Source organism: Streptopelia decaocto (genome assembly GCF_964273445.1).
Source record: "Streptopelia decaocto genome assembly, chromosome: 2".
NCBI classification, from domain to species: Eukaryota; Metazoa; Chordata; class Aves; order Columbiformes; family Columbidae; genus Streptopelia; species Streptopelia decaocto.
The window spans coordinates 55,899,866-55,920,780 of record NC_138655.1 but is presented as its reverse complement, the minus strand read 5'-3'; the positions used below and the strand labels follow the sequence as shown (position 1 = coordinate 55,920,780).

The 20,915-nt window shown below is 39.1% G+C and overlaps 1 protein-coding gene across 3 annotated transcripts in view; it reads left to right on the top strand.

Moving 5' to 3' along the window:
- The first annotated feature begins 640 nt into the window (after nucleotides 1-640).
- Nucleotides 641-20,915, top strand: part of PTPN2 (protein tyrosine phosphatase non-receptor type 2) — a 33,996-nt gene continuing 13,721 nt past the window's right edge. For 2 of the 3 annotated variants that reach the window (XM_082046315.1, XM_082046314.1), the window contains exons 1-5: nucleotides 641-855; nucleotides 4,507-4,597; nucleotides 12,265-12,365; nucleotides 13,004-13,102; nucleotides 14,259-14,396. In XM_082046315.1, coding sequence (XP_081902441.1) covers nucleotides 652-855; nucleotides 4,507-4,597; nucleotides 12,265-12,365; nucleotides 13,004-13,102; nucleotides 14,259-14,396 — 633 coding nt within the window. In that variant the 5' untranslated portion in view covers nucleotides 641-651. The remainder of the gene's footprint in view (nucleotides 856-4,506; nucleotides 4,598-12,264; nucleotides 12,366-13,003; nucleotides 13,103-14,258; nucleotides 14,397-20,915) is intronic. The other variant, XM_082046316.1, reaches the window with a different exon arrangement.

Sequence of the window (20,915 nt, the reverse complement as noted above, 5' to 3'; positions counted from 1 at the left end):
TCTCTTCCCCTTTGCGGTACTAGTTAGCGACATGTATTATTAAATCGGCGTTACGTTAATCAGCAGCCTGTGCTGAGTCACGGAGCGCACTCTGGGAAGGGCACTTCTCCGTCCGGCTGATCCGCACAGCGCATTTCCCTGCAGCTCCTGCTGAACTCCGCCTGACCTTCAGTTTTACGCGAAGCCGCTTCCTCGGGCTCTCTCCTCGAAGCAATGGCCGCGGGCTGCCGCGTTTCTGCTTTTTGAGACGGCAAGCCTGGCCGCCGCTTGTCTGACACGGCCGTATTTTCTTACTTCTGCTTTTTAAAAGCGAGCAGCTGAAGGCGGAACGCGGGCCGCACCGCGCTGAACCGGGCCGGGGACTCAGCGGCGGCGCCGCGCTGCTGGCCGGACGCGCTCATGGAGGTGTCTTGTCCTTTCATTGACACGGGGACAATAACGGCTGTTACCGGCTTTGCGACCGAAGTCGCCTTTCCCTCGCCCCAGGCGCCGCGGGCCTGTGCAAGCCCGGCGAGCCCCTAAACCACTGGCGGGCGGCCCCGGGCCCCCATTTCCGCGCCTCCGCCGCTCCGTGACGTCACCCCAGGTGCTTCCCTCCGCCCCGAGGGCGTGGTCTCGGCAGCCCTCGGTGGGCGGTGCCAAGGGCCGCGCATGCGCCTGGCGCGGGCGGCGGGGGACTCGCTGCGAGCGTATGTGCGCGCTCGCCGCTCCCGTGTGGCGGGCAGCGCGCGAGGGGTCGGGAGCTTGCCGGCCGTCGGACAGGCTCGCGCTCTGGCCGCCACCGCCATGTCCGCCATTATCGAGCAGGAGTTCCAGAAGATCGATGCCACCAACGACTGGCAGGCGCGTTATCTGGTGAGCGAAGGAGGTCGCTCCGGCTCTGCCCCGGCGGGAGGGAGGACGGGGAGGGGGCCGCGGGCTGGCAGCGCCCGTTCCCGGTGCGAGCCGCCTCAGCGGGGAGGGGAAGCCGCTGGGCCACGACTCGTTTTCAGGTGCACGCAGCGGAACTGCGGGCAGCCGCTGCGCATGCGCCCGGAAGGCGGCCGCCGCTGCTCGCTGGGAGGGGATGCCGGAGGGAGGCAGCGCGCAGGCGCTGTGCCGCGTGCGCTGCCGCTGCGCCTGCGCGCCGCCCGGCGGCGGGGGTGCTGGCGGCGCACTGCGCCTGCGCGGAGCCGGCGGCGGCCGGAGCCCCTTAGCCGGGTGCTGGCGGCGGGGAGCGGAGGGTTTAGCCGGGTGGCCTGGTCTGAGCCGGGCGAGCGTGTTTTACCCGCGGTTTCCAGGCAGAGCGGAAAGTTATACGTGGTAATACCGATCCGCTGAAGGCTCGCCGTTCCCCCTGGTGCTGGCGGCTCTGCCATCGAAACTGCTGCGCAGCGGGTCCTCAGGCGCCCGCTCACTCTCCTCACCCGCTGGGCGGCTGCGGGGAACCTGCTCCGTTGTCTCAGAAAATACACCACTATAAACAACGAGATTACTAACTTACAACAACAGTCTTTGAGTCCGTTCTATATGCGAGACTTTCTATATAAGCTTATAGTACTAGAGCAGTTATTTCAGCCAGTATGTGTTTTTACAATGCTCTTTCACAAATGAGCAAAACCAATCCAAAGCGAGAGTTCTTTTTGTTAACTTTAGGTTGTGGTGTATTCGATTTACATGTACTTGAAATACATTATCTCTAAACAGATATTATGGAACCGAACTTTAGTTTGAATTTAACAGGGAATAGGAGAAATAAGCTGTGCTAAGTTAATGAGATAAAAGTGTACAGGAAGAAATCCAGAACCAGTATTTCTCATGAGGGAGAAAAGCACACACAGACACATTGCATCTGATATAGCCCAGCTGGACAAGTTAGCTTTCCCAGCTCATTTTCATATTATCTAGTTGTGCTTGGATAAGTAAACCAGAAAGAAAATTGTATATTAAGCTCTTCTATACTTTGTATACTGGTTTCCTAATTTTTTCTACAGCTATGCTGTAAAATATTTTTAATAAAGTTTTTTTTTTTACTAAAATTTTACATTTCTCTGATTTTGTAGATTTGCAAACCTGGGGTTTTTTTCAGGGTAATAATGCATTTGTTTTGTATTAAAACTAGAGAATACACAGCGACTTAAAAACATAAAGAGAAGATAGCAAATGATGTTTTTGAATAGCACAGACTTGTAGAAAATACTCTTAATTACTGACTACTTGTTTTTCCACTTTTTTTTTTTTTAATGAAGGTATTTTCCTATGGTAGTGTTGTATGAGAAACATACATACTTGGCCTGAGAAGTGTAAGTTTCTCTGAAGAAAAAAAGTTCAGTATTGACGTTTTTATTCTTGTTGAGACTAGTTATGTATATTTGCCCTTCTCTTCCATTAATTTACCAAGACTTGTGGTAAAATCCCATGAAGCTTGGAATATTTATGTTGACTCCCAGGGCTCCTGTCCAATCTGAATTAATGACTGAATAAATAATACTGATTTTCACTTTTTCCCCCAGTGCAAATTTTTCTTGTGTAACATGCATTACATTACATCTGGAATCTGATTTATTCCTCCAGTTTGTGATGGCTGGATTGTAGGTGGGAAAAGGGATTTTAGAACTAGTCATTAAACTTCCTTTTTAACGAGCCCTATCCCCATTATTGTAGTAGTGTTTCTAGCTGTTTTAATGTTTCATGACTAATGACAGGTCTTTTTCTGTGTACAGAGGATGCTAGTGCTTTTAAAACAAAAAAATGTTGCATCCTGTTGTGGAATAATACAAAATTTACATTTCATGGGAACTTGGTTGTGAATGCCTGCCAGACGCATTTATTCATCATCCCAAAGCTTGTAAGCCATATAAACCAGAGGAGAAGACAAGTTCTAGTGTGCTGGGTCAAACTAAAAAAAACCACTGATTGTCTAATAGATGAAGAAATTTTTATACAAATCCATAGAGCATTGATGATTGACAGTTTCTACTCTGCATTGTGGTTTAGGTTCTTTACAGGTTGGCACTGCACTTAAGCACCAAGAAAATTGAGCTTCCTTGTCTGTGTTAGATTTCTACTGCAGTCCTTTTTGGTTGTGTTAGTTGTCTGGGACAGGCTATGAAGTCTGGACATTGGACAGACTATTTAGGAAGTTTGGAAAGACAAAGATGATAGGAGAAACATAGAGAAGGTGAAAGAGTGCTTAGTTGTAAAGAGAAGTTTAAATGCTCTTCGGGACATAATGATAATTTGTAGCAGCATCATCTAAAAACAAAAGGAAATTTAAAGTAAGATATTGTCAGTTCTATACCGTACAACATGTCTGCTGAGGTGGCATTGGTACTGAGATATAAAGGAGTTCAGTTTGTTGGAGGCTGCTCATCAATAGCACTTCAGCTGTGTTTTCAGTTGTCTACATAAGGTAATTCTTTGTACCTTAATGAAGTTGAGGAAAAGATACAGAGGCAAAAAATTAATAAAACAGAACACTCAGAATATATTAACAGTATGTTCTTTTAAAAAGCCTGTCAGTGACATGAGTATGTTTGAATATCTTCCAAATTCAGATTATTGAAAGATTTGTATTAATGCCCAGGGAGAAGTAGGCTGTGATTTCATATTGCTATTTGTGAGTCTAGAATTGCTGCTTCATATTGGATCCTGTTTAGCTACTACAGCTCTGTGGGTTGAACTGTGAAACTACCAGGAATTACCAGCTGCTGTTAAGAGCAGCCATTAAAATCATTAACTTTGTCCTCCAGGTGGTTCAGCCTGGAGAAGAGAAGGCTCGGAGGAGACCTTATAGCAGTCTTTCAGTAGTTAAGAAAGCTGGAGAGGGACTTTTTGCAAAGGTGTGTGGTGACAGGACAAGGGATAATGGCTTTGAACTGAAAGAGGGTAGATTTAGATTAGATACAGGGAGAAGTTCTTCACCGTGAGGATGGAGGCTGGAACAGGATGCCCCATTCATGTGAGTGTTCAAAGCCAGGCTGAATGGGGCTTTGAGCCACCTGGTCTATTGGGAGGTGTCCCTGCCCACAGCAGGGGGCTTGAAACTAGATGGTCTTTAAGGTCCCTTCCAACCCAAACCGTTCTGTGATTCTGTGAACTAGTTCGGTTACATCTGTGGGGTTTTATGACAGTATACTGCTGTTAGTTCTATCTATCTGAGTCTCTTATTGCTGTGGGAGATAACATGCAAGTCTGAGGTAAACTGTAAGCATAATAAATACCTGGGTTTTTTTTTTTCTTCCCTTTCTTCCTGCTATACCAGTTGCTTACCAAATTGTGCATATGTTAGTTTGGTGGTCTTAGCCAAGTGCAGGGAAATGTAAATGGCAACAGCTTGTCCAAGAGTGAGAGACATATTTTCTGAGTGAAAATGACACTAGGTGTAGTAAAGGTTCATTTAAAAATGTTAATTATTAATTACCTTAATTAATGAGTAAGCTTGAAAGCCTTACAATAGGATGTATAGAACACTACTGTTAATCAGCATACTGGCTATAAGTAAATTGCATTTTTTATCTTTTAAAGGAAATTCGACATAAATCCAGTGACTACCCCCACAGAGTTGCAAAATATCCAGAAAACAGAAATCGAAACAGATACAGAGATGTTAGTCCATGTAAGTATCTTTTCTGTAATTATTTCAGTGAACGTTATAGACTTTTAATTTACTCACTTTACTTTTAAATACTGTAGATAGTAAATCATGGTCATTGTAGGTTTTGTATTTTGTTTATTTCTATAGGTGTGTATCCTGTGATAAATGTGCTTTTTGTAACACATGCACAGAAGAGAGAAAAGTTAATGTGTTAAACTCATTGTGTTGCATGGTGAATGAGAGGTGATTGCAAATCATAGTTTATAGATAAATGTTTGTGAGCTGCAAAGTGGCATTGTAAAGATATTTTTCTCATAAATTGTTTAAAATTGCTTTGTCTGTCATTAAAAAAGTCAACATCTACTGAGCACAGAAATTAAGTTAGTAAACCTTGCCTAACACAAACAGTTTCCCTTTGGGCTAAGTGATTCTGAACGTTTGTAACATTGTGTGGATAAATGCTGCTCGATTTCTACTGTTGCTTTAAAAAAATACTTGAGATTTTGTTATTTTTGTCTGTGTGCAAGAATGTACACATGAAATTGTTTTTTAATTTTCTTAATGCAAGTAGGTGTGGTATGGAGTGCCTTGTGTTTTGCTAACTGCTATAAAATAGCCTTTGTGACATAATGATCTTGCATCTCAGGTGAAGGCAGCTTTTTCTTTTACCAGCTTCTTTGCTACTGAAGTGTTGTGGACTTTTTTCAATATAATTTACTTTAGAAACTGTAATCCAAAATTATTATAAAAAGACATATGAGCAAAAGAGTACCAATATGCAGTTATAGCTGGAGAAAGCTATCATAAATCTTTCAAAAGAACTAGGAAAAAATTTAGTGCAGCCTTAATTGTTCTACAAAATATTTAAGTTGGAGCAGGTTAAATGTTTGAGTGTTCTTCAGTACGAAGTTTCCCAGAGCACCAAAGGCTCCTAAAAGCCTTCTTGTTACTGGATCTAGAATTTTTGAAGGGTTACTGGTATACTGGGGTTTTTTGTTTGAAAATCTAATCTGAATACCTATTGTAAGATTTGGAGAAGTGCTGAACTCCTTGTTTCCAGTTGAAGGTTGTGGTAATGGCATGTGCATAGCACTTCTCAAAATTGCACAGAAAGGGTCTCGGGTTGAGTCATACTGGTCAGATGCAGCGCTTCATGCTGCTCATTAGACTGCTGCTGGAATGCCAACTTGCACAGCGTATTTCTACCAAATGGTTCCAGTCTGGCTTAACACTGAATCTCTGTACTGCACTCTGATGGAACCAAGCTTAAGAGTTTGATGCACAGCCTCTTTGCCGTGTCTGCATGGTATTCCCTAGTATGATCTGTCTGAGAAATCTACAGTTCTGAAGAAGATACCTCAATCAGTCCAGGCTGTCTAACTTCTGCTGTGTGCTTAGAAAAGGGGGATAGGCCTCTGCTAGACCATTGCTGATCTGTACAGAAGTTCTTAACATGTCTCAGGTTTGCTGTCCTGTTACAGCATGGCATTAGCGTCTTACCAGAAGCAAAGCAGATCATATTTTATTCACTTTCTGTTTCATACTTAAATTGGGATAGAGTTTGTAAGAAGAGAAGGCAGGAAATTGGACTGGAACCCATGAGACCCAGGTTCTATTTGTAGGTCCAATATCCTGTAAACTTCTGTGGCAGGAGCTGTATTCATGCATTTACCATTTCTCCCATCCATAGATTTCATTACTTAGGCGATACTGCAGAGAGAATGGCAGCTCCAATACATTTGTGGGTTTGCTTTCTTTTTAAAAAGAGTGTTCCTAAAATAAACAAGAAATACATTGTGTTATTTAAGTAGCATCTAATAATGCCTGCAGTAATCGTAGAGGTGTGACTTGTATTTATCTCCTGTAGTTTTTTTGGAGCTCAAAGTTTTCCTTAATCATGGCATGCCTTATACAGTAGTGAAGAGCACCAAACACCTCTACTTTGGTGATGGCAAAGCGTGCTGCTTCTGATATGCTTGTTTCATCAGGAGGAAATTAATTATGTCACTGTTTTAATTCCTCGACCCTGTGTAATATCTGAGAGACAGAAAAAATCTAGTCTTGAAGTAGTAGTTGGGCTCAGTTAGGATTGTTATATGCTACTTGACTTGAAGTCTAACTTGATGACTGAACTAAGATGGTGAACTTTATGAGGCATGTCTCAGTTTTTTAGCATTTATGACAGAAAGAATGTTTGAATTGGGCACCAAGACAGCCTGCAGAACTGGGCACTATGAACAGGCTGTATGAGAAGAACAGAGCAAAACACTGTTTGAACTAATTCCTGTTGAATTTTACATCTGTGTGGTTTCAAATATGACTCATAAATGTTTCTGTAACAATAGTGAGAGCTGGAGAAATAGACCTGGAAGGCAATATATGATAAATAACATTCCAGGAAAACAGTACCTAAATTTCAAAGCAGCTGGGGTAAAAGCTATGCAGTTTGGTCGCTCTGGTGAACACTTCTAATCATGGTGCATATATGAAAGTAACTGGCATTGCAGAAATGCAAGATAACTCAGTCTTACTCAATCTTAATGTCTCAGTCCTTCACTTTGCAAATTTTACTGCTCTTTAACAGTGTTTAAATGAAAAAACAGGTGATAATACTAATATTCTTTGATAGTCAAAGGCCTTCAGAACTAGCAGTTAAACTAAGATCTAGCTACTTAAACATATTGGAAGACAAAATTTGATGAAAATGTTTTATTTCTCCATAGCAGTGAAAAAATAGTTTGTTAACCTAGATAGTGGCCAAGCCGCTCTAAAATCTGACGTGCTAAGTCTGCAAGAGGAAATGCAAAGATTATTCTGTTTTATGGAAAAGATGTAGATTACAAGTGCAGGAAAAAATGCCTTGGGTTGGTTTGCCCCATTTCAACCACACACTGAAACCAGTTTCTGTCCATTACATACATTTCTAGGTAAAAGTTGATTTCTGTTGGCTGGGAAAGGGTAATCATCTTTGCCCATTACAGCTGAGTTTCACATTGTCTCCGGTTTCATAAATATTTTTGTTAGTGTCCAGTTTTGTTGGCTAAAGAGCTGTGGTGTGGATAAGTTTGGTTGGGTAAAAGCCCTCAAGAGTTACTGCCTAGCCAAAATAAATAGCAGTCTAGCAGATTGGTATTAGTCTAGAATAGGGAGAGGAATATTTTGGCTATGCAGTAGTATTGAAACAGGAAGTTAATCTGAAATAGGTTTGGTTTGACAGCTAGTCATTTCCTGACAGATGAAACAGTTTCTCAGAAAACATTGTTAAGAGGAAAATAACTTGTGAGGTTATTATTCTTTATTGATAGCTTTAATAAACTCTAAGATTTCTGTTATTACTCTCCTTCAAAATCTTATCCTTAGTTGATATCAGAGGAGTCTAGTGTCTCAGATCAACTGTAAACACCTTTAGAGATCTGCTTTACCATGGTCCCAGATTTAGAGGCAAGAAGTAAATCTCGTCAGCAAAATTGATAGGATTTTTTAAATTTTTCTTTTGCTTTTGGGGAGTAGGTGAGGGATTGTGCAGTTGTTTCTTTAAGCTTATTTTGTAATGTGTGTAGCCCAATTTCTTAGGTCATTTGAACAGTTTTGCCTAGTAGATCATATTGCTGTTGGAATGTCCTGAAAGGTAGTGATTTCTCTTGTTTTCTTCCTCTGGCCATTAGTAAACTCTCTGTTGGACCTTTCAGCCCCAGGCTTACAGTTGTTACCAGGGGAAAGGAACATAAAGAGTATTGTGCTTTACAGAGAATGGAGTTAGAGCTGACGTGGATGGTTTTGCACAGTGCTGATTAATTATCATTGCAAAAATGTTCCCTTTCTGTCCTGTGTTCCGAGTGTGCTGAGAACAGGGAGATGATCTTTCCAAAATAAGCCTACTGCACTTCTTGTTGTCAATATTAGAAGTGATGTTGATGATTTTTATTACATTATCTCATGATTCTCCAAAACATCCTGCTACCAGAAGCATGGTATGTGAACTCAGCATGATACTTTTGGAGATACTTTTTTCTTTGGGTTTGAGGAAGAGGGGAATTTTAATAGCACACACTGATCCAAACTTAAGATACAATAAAGTTTTTTTCACAGTCCTGCTTAAAAGTGTAAGGATCCCATGCAGTAGTTATACATACATTTCAGTATGGATAAATTTCAGTTATGAGCTTGTTCATGATTGATATGATGGCATTCATTATGTACAACCAGTGGCGGGGTGGGGAAGAGTCACTTTGCCTTTCCTTTGCCTTAGGCAACCCCTGAGTCTTGAGACTGTAAGTCCAGTGAGAGAGTATTGTAATTTGAATAATGTAGCAGCTCAGGCTAGATTTAAATTAGTGAAATGAAGGGGATTTGTGGGTAGGCCGGAAAGGGTCAGACTGGGTCACTGGGATGGTTTATGGCTACATGTTTTATTTATGACTTTTTAAAATTCACTAAGTAGTGTTTCACCCTCCTTTGTTAATGGCTCTATATTTGGGGAGCCAGACACATCTCTTGGATAAAAGATAATTTTTAAGTTATACACTGGTTTCACTTCTAGAAACACAGTTGTTTTCAAATGAAATCCTTTCATTAACCGACTGCAAGAACTGTATGAGGTAAAATGCCAGATGTTTTGTATCTCAGTTCTAACTGGATATGTTATTTTCTTATTAGCAGGGAGTGGGTGAATGGATGTGTAATGTGAAGTCTCTGCCTTATTTGAGACATGGGGAGTGTTGTCTGTGATATCAGTGGGGCAGAGTTTCGCTTGAAGTGGATAATAAGAGTTTGCTTATCTCGGACAGGATGGTTCTGGGAGTAGTTTTCTTACTGCTGAAGCCAGAATGAGAAGCATTTTTAAGGTTTTCACTTCCTTTTTGGGCTGCGTAGTTTGTTGAAATAGGGGAATTAGAACTTCAGAAAATGAGTACTACATTTTAGCTGTTGTGGGCATGGCAACATTTCAGAAAAGTGTTTAAGATTTAAGATAGATTTATCATTCATATAAATCTGAGGTACTTTGTAACTGGAAAAGATTAATATACAGGAAATATGTTAGGGCTAACTTTCTGTCAAAAGTTGGCTTGCTTCATTTAATTCAGAAGAGCAAGCGAGGGCTTGAATGAGGTTTCTGGGTCGTTATGTCCTTTAGGAACGTTTTCCCTTGAAAGAAGAGAAATCAATATATTCTAGTGGTTTTCTTTGTCCTATGGCGTGTGCGCCAGTGTATTTTTTATGTAGGATCGTTTGTGTTTTAGTTGGGGAGGAGGGAGGCTGCCTGTACATGGAATTAGTTGTTAAAGGGGCTTTTAAAAACACTTTCAGAATTTCATTTGTCATGTTTACAAAGCATAATTTATAAGAAAGAAAAAATAAGCCTGGAAATGCGTGTGAAGATTACAGTAGGAAGCCTCATTAGAGCCTCGGTAATTATCTCCTACTGGCAGCAATACAGCAGCTGCTGCCGGGTGATTAAACTGTTAACAGCGCTTGCTTACGTCATCTTTCCGAGAACACTAGTACCGGTATGTGTGATTTACTATAACAAGATCTTAAGTTTTTCCTGTTGGCAAATGACATGTAATATTTACAAAGGTCTTGGTTTCTCTCCAGTAGAAACATTTCAGATAAAGTGATACATGAAAGGAAAAAGTAACACTTTCCTATCCAGACAAAATAATACAAGGAGATATATTTAACTTTAAACACATGTGTGTCTTAATTTTACTGTATCTTGGCTTTGATAATATTTTTTTTCATAGAGATGTATCATAAATTGTTTTAAGAGTCCTGAAAGACAAGACGGTGTTGCCTTACAGCTGGAATGCTAATGAAAACACACTAAACCAGTAACTTTCTCATACTTTTGTATTAAAAATAGGTTTTCAGCATATTTCTGTTCTCTGCACGTTTGTACATGGCTGCATATAAAAGGTAGCAGCTAAAGGAGGTAGGATGACAACCCTAAATCTCAGTCGTTAAAAATAAAGAAGAAAAAAAAAATAATAAAAAAAAAATTAGTAACTTACTGTTGACTTCTTTCCTTGAATCCAGCAAGATTCTCTTTGGCAGTTGCCAGTAGCAGGCAGATGAGAGTATAAAAGCAGATAAAGGCCTAATAAGTGTACTTTGCCCAGGTTTCCAAACATATGGAAAGTATTTCTAAAATCATTTGAGCTATCTGTAGAACAAGAGTGTAATTTAGTAACAATTTTTTTTATTCCCATCAGTGTTTTGTCCATCTGGGGTCGTATTAATGGATTTCTTAGATAAGCCTTGTGCTGTATAGACTGGCTGTGATACCAGGACTTAATCTGAGTTCAGCTGTCATAGGTGGACTGGATGTGAACGTGGTAGTTGCTCATGTCAAAACTCAAGGATTTTGTGCGTTTCCCAAGATGTTTGTGAAAAGGAAGGTAGCCTTTTGATGCAGGGATGGGAGAGGGAAGAGAGGGCTAACATTTTAAAGGCAGCTGTGCCATCAGTGTGTACCCTGAGTGAGTTTTGTGGGCTAGACCAGGTTAATGTAGGTTAAAAGCTGGCACTCCACCGTAATTCACTGTCAGGGTTGCCACTTTTTTTATGGAATCTGTTCCTTCTCTTCCTGAAATGTGTTGAAGTGTCTTAAATTCATTTTTGTTTGCTATTTTCTATTTACTCTTCTCATAAACAGTCTGTCTAGGCAGCTGAGCTTCAGGAGGTTTGCAGTCAGTTGGGATCTCATTTCCTGGCAAGCAGTTGTGTACAAAATTTAAACTAAAAATTCTATTTATTTAATACATCTTGAATAAATGGCTGAAGGATTACTTACTGTGAACAAGTAAAATTACCTAAATGTCTCCTAGAGGGTGATAAATCAGATACTAAAAGGTTCTAAGAACAGCCACTGTGACTTTTTATTATGCAGTGTTTTTGTATGAGTGTCTGATAATCTTTCTCATATTAATGTTAGAATTTTAAATGGGGTCCTTTGCTTGCCTCTGCCATAAATAGGGAAATCTTCTGTCTTGCCTGTGTAATTGTGAGAGGCCGCGTAATAAGATAAGGCTTAGTTAAATTGGAAGAGTTGTTCAATAGGTACATTTTTGCATGTGCCCTTTAGTATTTCTAATTTATATAGAACTGAACAATAAGTTACAGGGAAAATTAAATTGATCAAAGCTTGGTTTGAGTTATTACTAGTGGGCTTGTTAGAGAAGTTCAGTTATGCCTTTTTTTGAAGCTTTCTGTGTTTAACTTTATGATTCTACCTCAACCTATGAAACTTCAGTTCACCAGAAATCTTGTAATTCTGAACTTAAAGGAAACATGCAGTGGAGTGATTTGGTGTGATGGGACAGAGTGCTGCCTGGTGGGGGCTGTGGTGTTGTTGTACTAAGGAAATGCAACTGCTGAGGGATGTCTGTGAGCATCTTTTGGCAGGGTTGGTTTGTTTGGTTGTTTTTTAAAGAAAACTGGGTATTCCAGTTTTCTGAGCGGCTTCTATTAATAGCTGCCTGAAGTTACTTTGATGGAATGCTGAGTGAAGAATGAAACAGGCAGTTATCAAAGTTGCATGAGAAATTAGTTTCATGTATATTTGTAGTTTGCCGTTTGGTTTGTATTGCAGGATTTATTTCTAATTGCTTGTCAGGCCTAAACTTGCCTGTTAGAGAGTATTCATGAAATGGATGCATCATTAGTTCTTAATTTTCTTTGAATTTTAGATGATCATAGTCGTGTAAAACTGCAGAACACCGAGAATGACTATATCAATGCCAGCCTAGTGGTCATAGAAGAAGCCCAGAGATACTACATTTTAACACAGGTAAGTAGTACCCATTAACTAGGTTATAGGGATTGAGAATCTGGAGGAGGGGGATTTGTACAGTCATTTCTATTTGAATGGTTTCTTGACTCTGTGAGTTATATATATCTCATTCTAACCACCTGTTTGATCTAGTTGCAGACACATTATTTTATGTTTTAAGAAAAAGATAAAGGGACTATTTATGTATGCATAGTTCACTACATATAAAGCTTTCAAATATTTCTTGATATTTTCTTTAGTTCTTTTGGAAACAGGTTGCAACAATACTTTTACCTGTTATTTCTTCTTGTACCTTCTGAGCAAGCCTGTGCTAGCTTTTCTTCTAACAGCACAATAGTATTGATGCCCAAACTGAAAAATCCCTTTCCCTGAGTTCTTAGTGCCCTTTTGAAAATTTTTTTTCCTTCCTTCTTAAAACAAAAAAAACTTTTAAGTAGTGGAATGATCTGTGCAGTGTGGTTACTTTCTTGCCTGTCATTTCTATAATTCTATTAATAATTTATTTAAACTTTTCAGAGGAAGACCTTTTTTATGTTTCACACAGTGAACTATGAACTGTATTCAAACACTGCTTTGCCTATACATTCTCCCACCCTTTTTTTTTTCCCTTTTTTTTTTCTTTTTTTACTACACAGGGTCCACTACCTAATACATGTTGTCATTTTTGGCTAATGGTATGGCAACAACAAACCAAAGCAGTTGTCATGCTGAACAGAATTGTTGAAAAAGAATCGGTAAGTAATATTAGGCCTAAAGTTGTAAAGTAGGCCACACAATGGTAATACAGTTGGCCAACGTTTGAGTGGTATGTTAAGAATTAACAGACTTTCTCACTGGCATACAACATAACATGTATTTCATGTAACATTAAAGTGATGGAGCTAAGACACAAAATTCAGTTTGGTGAAAACAGCATCTAATAAATCTACATCCAGAAAGGTGAAAGTAACATCCTGAGAAATGAGGATATACAGATAGAAATGAGATGGAGTAGAAGCAGCACAAGATGCTCTGGAACAAAATGGAAGGTGGGCAAGCAAGTCTGAATTAGAGTATCTTTAGATTATTTATTCTAAATCTAACAGAGTAGTATATTTGTTATATAGTGATCTTAGCTGTTTGTAACAAGGAAGACAAGCCGCTGCCCAGCAACTGTCAAACGGGTTTAGTTATTTTTGGTTCTTTACAGCTGGTGGTATACGTGCAGAACACAGGAATCTTCTGTTATTGTGTAGTTTTTCTGCTAATGTACCCAAAACCACTGTGGATTTTAGTCATAAATGCATGTCACGTGAGGTTTATGGTTTCTCTTCAGAGAAGATTTTCTAGTGAAAAATATTTGAATAGCCCATTAAAAAGTCACTTTTTTAATGCAAATATTTTCCTACAGAAAGTTCGAGTTCAGGGTGACAGGAATAGAAGATAAGGGACAGTTTTGGATTGCTTTGTTAGTTCATTCTTTTGTTTCAGTAGAATCTTCCAGTATTCAGCAAACCTTGGGAAAACTGGGTGTGTGACATCAGTTATGTAAATGTGCAGGTATGCACATCAGGAATGGAGAGAAATGGTGTTGAAATAACTGAGTGAAGATCTCTGTTCACTGTAGAGAACTACAGGGGGGAGAGGGAGAAGGGTTAAGGCATATCTCAAAACATGGTAGCCCTGTGATGAAAGCAAGCATAAACAGATAAAGCTGGAATGCATAACAGCTGTAATAATTTGGCTGTAAACATGATGGACGTAGAGAATTCCCCAAACCGAGGGCAAGTACTTGAGTCTACTGTATTGAATAACAGGGTCTCAGAATATGCTCATGCAAGGTACAAGATACTGGGCTTCTTAATCAGATTTTTCTTTTTTTCTTCTTTTCTTTCCTTTAAAAAAAAATAGGTGAAGTGTGCACAATACTGGCCAACAAAAGAAGAGGAAGTAATGACATTCACTGAAACAGGTTTCCGTGTGAGGCTAGTATCTGAAGATGTCAAGTCCTATTACACAGTACATCTCCTGCAATTAGAAAATATCAACGTAAGCTTTTCTCAGTCTGCAGGGCTCATATTTCTGGGCTTAAGTATATAATGAAGACTGTTTAGCATATTGTCACTACAGGTTTGAGTGAGCTTTTACACTGAAAATTTTTATGCACTTTGCTTCTGATAATGTTGAAGATGTATGTGTGGCATAGAAACGAGTTAGACCTCAATTAATCTATACATCAAAAGAGAACCGCTTTAGCGTTTTTATACTTTTATTTCCTATTTGGCAGTACCTTAATATACTGAATTGTAACTGATAGTACTGGTGAATCTAAGAGGAGCTGTAAGAAATACCCTAAAATGAGGGACCTAGGACTTGAAATTCTGATTTCTTTCAAATATCAGAAATCAGACTTAGTAATGACTATTTTTAATAGAACTTCAGTCTTCCATAGTCCAGCTATCAAAGTTTTTTTGGGGGAGGGGGGATTACCACCTGTAGATAGGTAACTTTATCTCCTCTTGCTTACCTCCCCTTTTGCTCCACAGGACCAACCATCCCTTTCTCTTAAAAATTAAGCACTTTGCCAGTTTAATCAAGTTAAGCTCAAAAAAATTGTTCCTGGCCTGAGCTTGGGTTGGAATTTGCTGCTTCTGTTTCAGAGCTGAAGACAGGATTGAAGAGCTTGTCTGTTTGTTCCAGCTATGTCTTGTAAGATATTCTCTCTCCCTATAAACCTTGCCTTATATTAAATGAAAGTGTTAGTATGGCAAGTTTTATTCAAGGGTGTGTTAGTGGATTTGGGAAAGGAAACCTTGAAGATGATCCTTTGCATGTTGTTTTATACAACTAAACATTGATATATTTGGTCAAAAATACTTGAATTTATAGTAACTATTGATGGTACTTTGAGATAATATTTGTTAATATGAAACCTCCCTCACGAGACCAACATGATAAAACTTGGCGTGTTGTTCCTTGGTCTGTTCAATGTAAGAAGAGCTTTATGAAATTCTGTCCTACTGACCTGAAGAATTTCTGTTTAGTTGTTTGTTTATTGACAGCAAAGGCAAAGAAAAGAGCAGTGCTTGCAAGCTAGTGCCTGAGAAAGAGTAACTTTCCTTTTTGGAAAACCAAGGCAGATTTTCCTAACTACCAAAAGACTTCTTTATGGAATTGTCTGGCTGGCGTTGCCTCCTAATCTTAAACTTCCTGTTTTCAAAGGATGCAATTTTCATGATATGTGTATGTTTGGACATAACATTAGCTGGAAAATGCAGAAATCCCCTGAGGAACAGCACAATGTATACTATAGTAGACTTCGGAGCACTTAGATTTCTGGGTTTTCTTTGAGCTGGTAATGCAGGCCGATCAGCATTGTAGAGAGTTTCTTGTATGTCGTGCAACTCAGATTCACAAATACTTGGCAGTCTTACTGCATTTAATTTTTATTTTAGTGCCCTGTCACTCCCACGAGGCTTCCCAAATATTAACTCCAAAGAATATTTTTATATAAAACAGCTACAGGAAGTAGAACATACTTTGTTACTTAGACAGAAAACCTATATAGTTTCTAGAATAATACTGTGAATGTTAAGTGCAGCCTCCTGTAAGAATTCGGTAATAATACATAAAACTTGTGGGAACTGAGTATTCCCAGTAACTTGAAATGTGAGCTTAACTATGCTTGCACAAGTTTTTCTGGAGGGGACTTTGGTGGGGGCAGAGTAAAGACATTTAGCCACTTGATGCCTGGAATATAAGATGACTCACGAACAAAATATACTCTGAATTCCAAGAATACTTAAGAAATTTTAGTATATCCTTGAAAATGCAGAGAGCTAGAGTTGTCTTTACGATACAGCCACTCTGAACTCAAGTAAATTTGTGTTCCTGCAACAAATCTCTCTAATACATAAGCAAAATACATATGTATTAAGTGTAAGTGCTTGTTTAATGTTCTTACCAATGCAACAGCTTCTGAATGTTTGGTTGTTTTTGTTGTTGTTGGTTTTGTTTTGTTAAAGAGCAGTTGGAAGTACAGGTGGGATTTGTGGAGGGAGGCAATGTTTGTTTTTTAGGATTAGATCAAAGCATTTGGCAGGTTGATTTGTTTATATCTGTTCTAGGCAAGCATTTGGTTTTGCTGTTGTGGCTGGGGTAGTCCAATAAAGCTTTGGAGAGGAGATGGTGTTTATTGGTTTATTTGAAAAGATTTGAAAGTATTTATTATGTGCTTTGTCTTGCTGGTGCAGCATTTCCAGTCCACATTTTAGAATACAGAAATTAGAAGCTGCCTTTCCACCATGGTTCATTGTGTATCCTCCATCATTTTGTAGGTGTTGTCAGCTCTTCTGAAAGTTGACTGCTGTTTTCTGTAATTGCTCAGGTTCAGAACTCTCCCTGAGGACAGGTTGACTGTGAAAGCTTCCACAAATCCTTGCCTTTGCCGGAAAATAGGGGTAGAAGGAAAGTACTGTGCTACTGGTAAAAATCTATAATAATGTATGTGCGGAGTAATTGCATGGCTGTGATTTGAAGCAAAGTCTCCCAGTGTACTCAAGAAGTGATAGGTGTTTATGAGAGCTTTTTGTTAAATCTGTAAAATGACCTGATTGGATATGGTTGCTAAGTTTTGTGTTGATATCATGGGAGAATCATTAAATATTGGCAGCTGGCTTCTGGAAGACTTCACTTTGTGTTGAATGTGTATTTTTCTACTATTCTTTATTGCTGCTTCTAGCTTTCCTTGGCACAAGTGTAAATACTGGTATTCAGTGAAAGAAAACTTGTATTTTCAGTAATTTCTGGTGTGGCAATCCAGATAGCTTGGAGAAAGATACAGTGTGACACATAATGAAAGCTTATAAGCAAAATCACACCAGGTTGGTGCTGGGAGATTCAGGGAAGCTGTAGGAGGGCAAATGATCATCAGTACTTGAGGGAAACCAGGGACTGACTGGGTGAGGAAATGGAGCAGTGAATAGGAATTTAAATTGCCAGAGGAACCTTGATGAAACATATCTCAGGCTGGGTTCCTAGAAATAATAAAGTGGGTGAAACTGAGGCTTGCAAATAATAAGTTTGCTGGAGGAAAATGGACTAAAAGAAATGAACCAGATTTGATGTGACACTAGTGATACGATACTTCTGAGTAAGGTCCATTAATAAACCCCAGGTGGAATCTTGAGTCATCTGCAAATAGCAAATATTTTGAAAAACCCATTAACAAAATGGATTCTGGAGTTAATACAAGCCTCCGAGTGGCCTTTGCTGTCAGATTAAGGTGGTGCGTGACTGCTTAGTGGCCCTCGCTGTCTGATCCTGCGAAAGAGCCAGGAAGTGCCAGTGTAGTTCAAGAAGGTAAGGTTTGCTTTGCTGCCGGTTTCCAATGTCCAAATGTACTGAGAAGATGTTTTATTTGTGGAGGCAAACAATCTAATAGCAGGTGATGTTCTGGGGTCTTGGGGTGTCTTTGTATACAGATGTGTATTTAATTCTTATAGTGTTTTGAAGGGGTTTCTGAAACATGGTGAACATTTGCTTTTCAACTTGTAGGGCATCCTCATGTCACTTTGAACTGCAACAGGGATTAATTTTGGACTTTGTGACCACAGAAATAAGTCTGAGGTATTAGGAAAGGTACTGGTGTGTAACAGTTTAGGAGAACCCAGACTCACTTGAATGTCAAATGTTTCGCAGAGTCAATGGGCAATAGCTATTACTATGTTGATATGCACTAGTTACTAAAAAAGCCCCAGAATGTTTGTGGAGATTATTTGACCTGATTGTTCTCATTGCCATTTTTATGTACCTTTTGAAAACCGTGTTGCCAAGAATTAGAATAAACAGCTAGAAGAGGTTGTGGTAGAATTTGATTTAAGATTTGAATTTCAGTGCTTAGAATATTGCCTTCTCAATTTTACATGATCAAATTAATTGTTAATGCACTTAGGCATGATTGTTAAATGCAGCTCACTATGAGGTCATAGGTGTATTTTATGCCTTCATATATTAGACCATTTCAGTAGCCATTAAACTATGAAATGAAGGCTTTTATAAGGAGTGTGTGAAATTTGACTGACCAGCATTATTCTGTCCTCACCTGTTTTACTTGACATTGAAAGCATCAAATTGCATTGAGCATTTTGATAGCATTTTATTTGCATTCATACCCTCAGGCGACTGAACAACCTCAAGTTATTCTAAGATTTTTACCCTTTTGTTTTGAGTGATTGGATAGTCACTGTAAAAAGGTTACGACAAGGCTTGTTTTGATACAAGTTAATCTAATGGCATGATATTATTTTTCTGCTCACGCCCTTGTGTGGATGCCTGCTTGTAACCTGGAGCATGGCTTGTGGTTTGCTCATCCTTTGATTATGCTGTTAGTGTTGCCAGTGGTCAGTGGAGAACCATGGTGGTGACTTTCTGAGCTTATCAATTTTAGCTGTGTTGGTTGTTTACTGAAAGCTTATCCCAGTAGGTCATGAGACTTTTGCTACAATGGTTTGACAAATTTTCTTGAAAAGTTGTTTGTTTAAAAGTTGTCCCATAATTATTCAAGGATTATTTTTTTTTTTTTGTCGCTAGTCTTAGGGAATAAATCTTGGAAGAATATGTTGTGGTTACCGTAGAATAGGCTGGTTGTCAGTTATCACACAGAAATGTGTTTCCTGTGTATAACATATATAAAATCTTGAAGTCCTGCTTTTTTATTTAGCAGAATATCTAGTTTCCTGATAACACTTTGAATAAAATCAGTTGTTCTTCAAAATTGTATTTCTGTCCATCAACTGTTGTGAATCTCTAGCAAGCCAAACCTTTTCTCATTCTAGTCTTGCCTCACTTCAGGTCAGCAACAGCTGTGGTGCAGGGCTCAGTGACAGGGGATTTCTTTAAGGAAGGGTGGTATGGGTATTCACACAAAGACAGTATTTCAGCTTTACAGCTTGACTGCCAGGCACCACTTGAAAGAGCCATTCTGTTCAACAGAGAAAATGTGGGAGGTTTGAAATATTCTAATGGGATTTGGCTGTATGGTGTGAAACTGCCAGTTCAAAGAAGACCAGCTAGTTCCGGTGCTCTGAAATGGGACTTGTGGAGAAAGATCAAGAGACCAGATATTTTTAAAATGAGCTGAAGTGATGGAAAATTGTGGGATGCATAAAGCCTTTGTACAGTATGGGGAGGCAGAGAAAAGTAATTCTGTGGGTTAGAGCTGGATGAGATGTACAACGGCACTATTTCATCTTTCCTTTAGAAATACCTATTTTCAGATTAGTGTATGAGCAGGGTGACACTTGGCCGTGTACTTGAAGCACTACTGATATTTTTAGGAGAGCACTAGTGCTTGTTACAGGATGGGATTTCAGGAAAAACAAAAAAAACCACCCCACAACACAGATCACCCTTGTTTTCTATAGATAAGAGCATTTTTGCCTTCTTGAGGTATAAAGGAGGCTTTCAGCTGGAATGCTATTGAAGATTCTTGAGGGGAAGGGAAAGAGAATCAATTACTTCAAAGGATCATTGAGATTCATAAGAAATAAGTGTAACCTTTGCTTTACCTAGTATGTGCATTTTGCTCATCTCTTCAGTTTTCCTCTTGATTTTATTTGTGAATTGATTTTTCTTAGAGGAAATTGCTTAAGAGTGTTATCTTCTTTAAAATTCTATAATTTCCAGATTTCTTATAAAAAATGTATCTCCTTCATGGTTTTTAAACAAATGGATCATTTCAGTTAATTAGTGAGTTAACTCATTAGTTTAAAAACTAGGTAGAGAAGACTAGTAAGAAGTTCTCAGATGAGAATGGAAGCACTTTCTTTAATGCTTTACTTCAGACAAATAAGAGAAATCCCAGTGTATTTATACAATTTGGGCCTTTGTAGATTTTTTTTTTCCCTTTGAAATCTTAATGTATATTCATTTTCCCAATATTATGGATCAGATTCTGTGGTCCTCCTTGAGCTCTTAGCCAAAAGACAAAATATTCCTGGAAGATAACTGTACATTTGAGAGTGTTTGAGTCATGTTAATATCCACTGTTTTCTTTGAAAATATTGGCAGTCTTGCAGTATCAGGCGTTGAAGGCAAAAGACAAAATGGGAGAAGAGTATTTTTGTTACTGTGGTAACCATGAACTGGATTATTTTAATTTCACAAATGAGTTTCATAAGTTGTCCCTCATAAGAAGTTGAAACAGGCTGAGGCGAAGATGAACAGCAGAACCTATTTTAGTTCCATAGCTACATTTTACTGTTGCTGAAAAAGCTTTTCTGGAATACATTGATATTTTAAACCTTGTGTTCCAGCTTTCTGGAGAATTATGTAGGTTTCAATCACTGTGGAAAATGAGATGAAATGGAGGGAGGATAAAAATAACTAAGCCTTTCTAAAATTTCTGAGCTAAATCAGTGATCAAGCTGTCTCAAAATCACTGCAGGAAGAGAAGAAGGGGAGGCAAGGAGTAGCATTGAACAGCAGGTCTGAAGTGAGTTCTGTAAATATATGGTCCAAATTTGTCATCAAAGCTTTTCAAATACATCCATACTTTCTTGCTGTCAT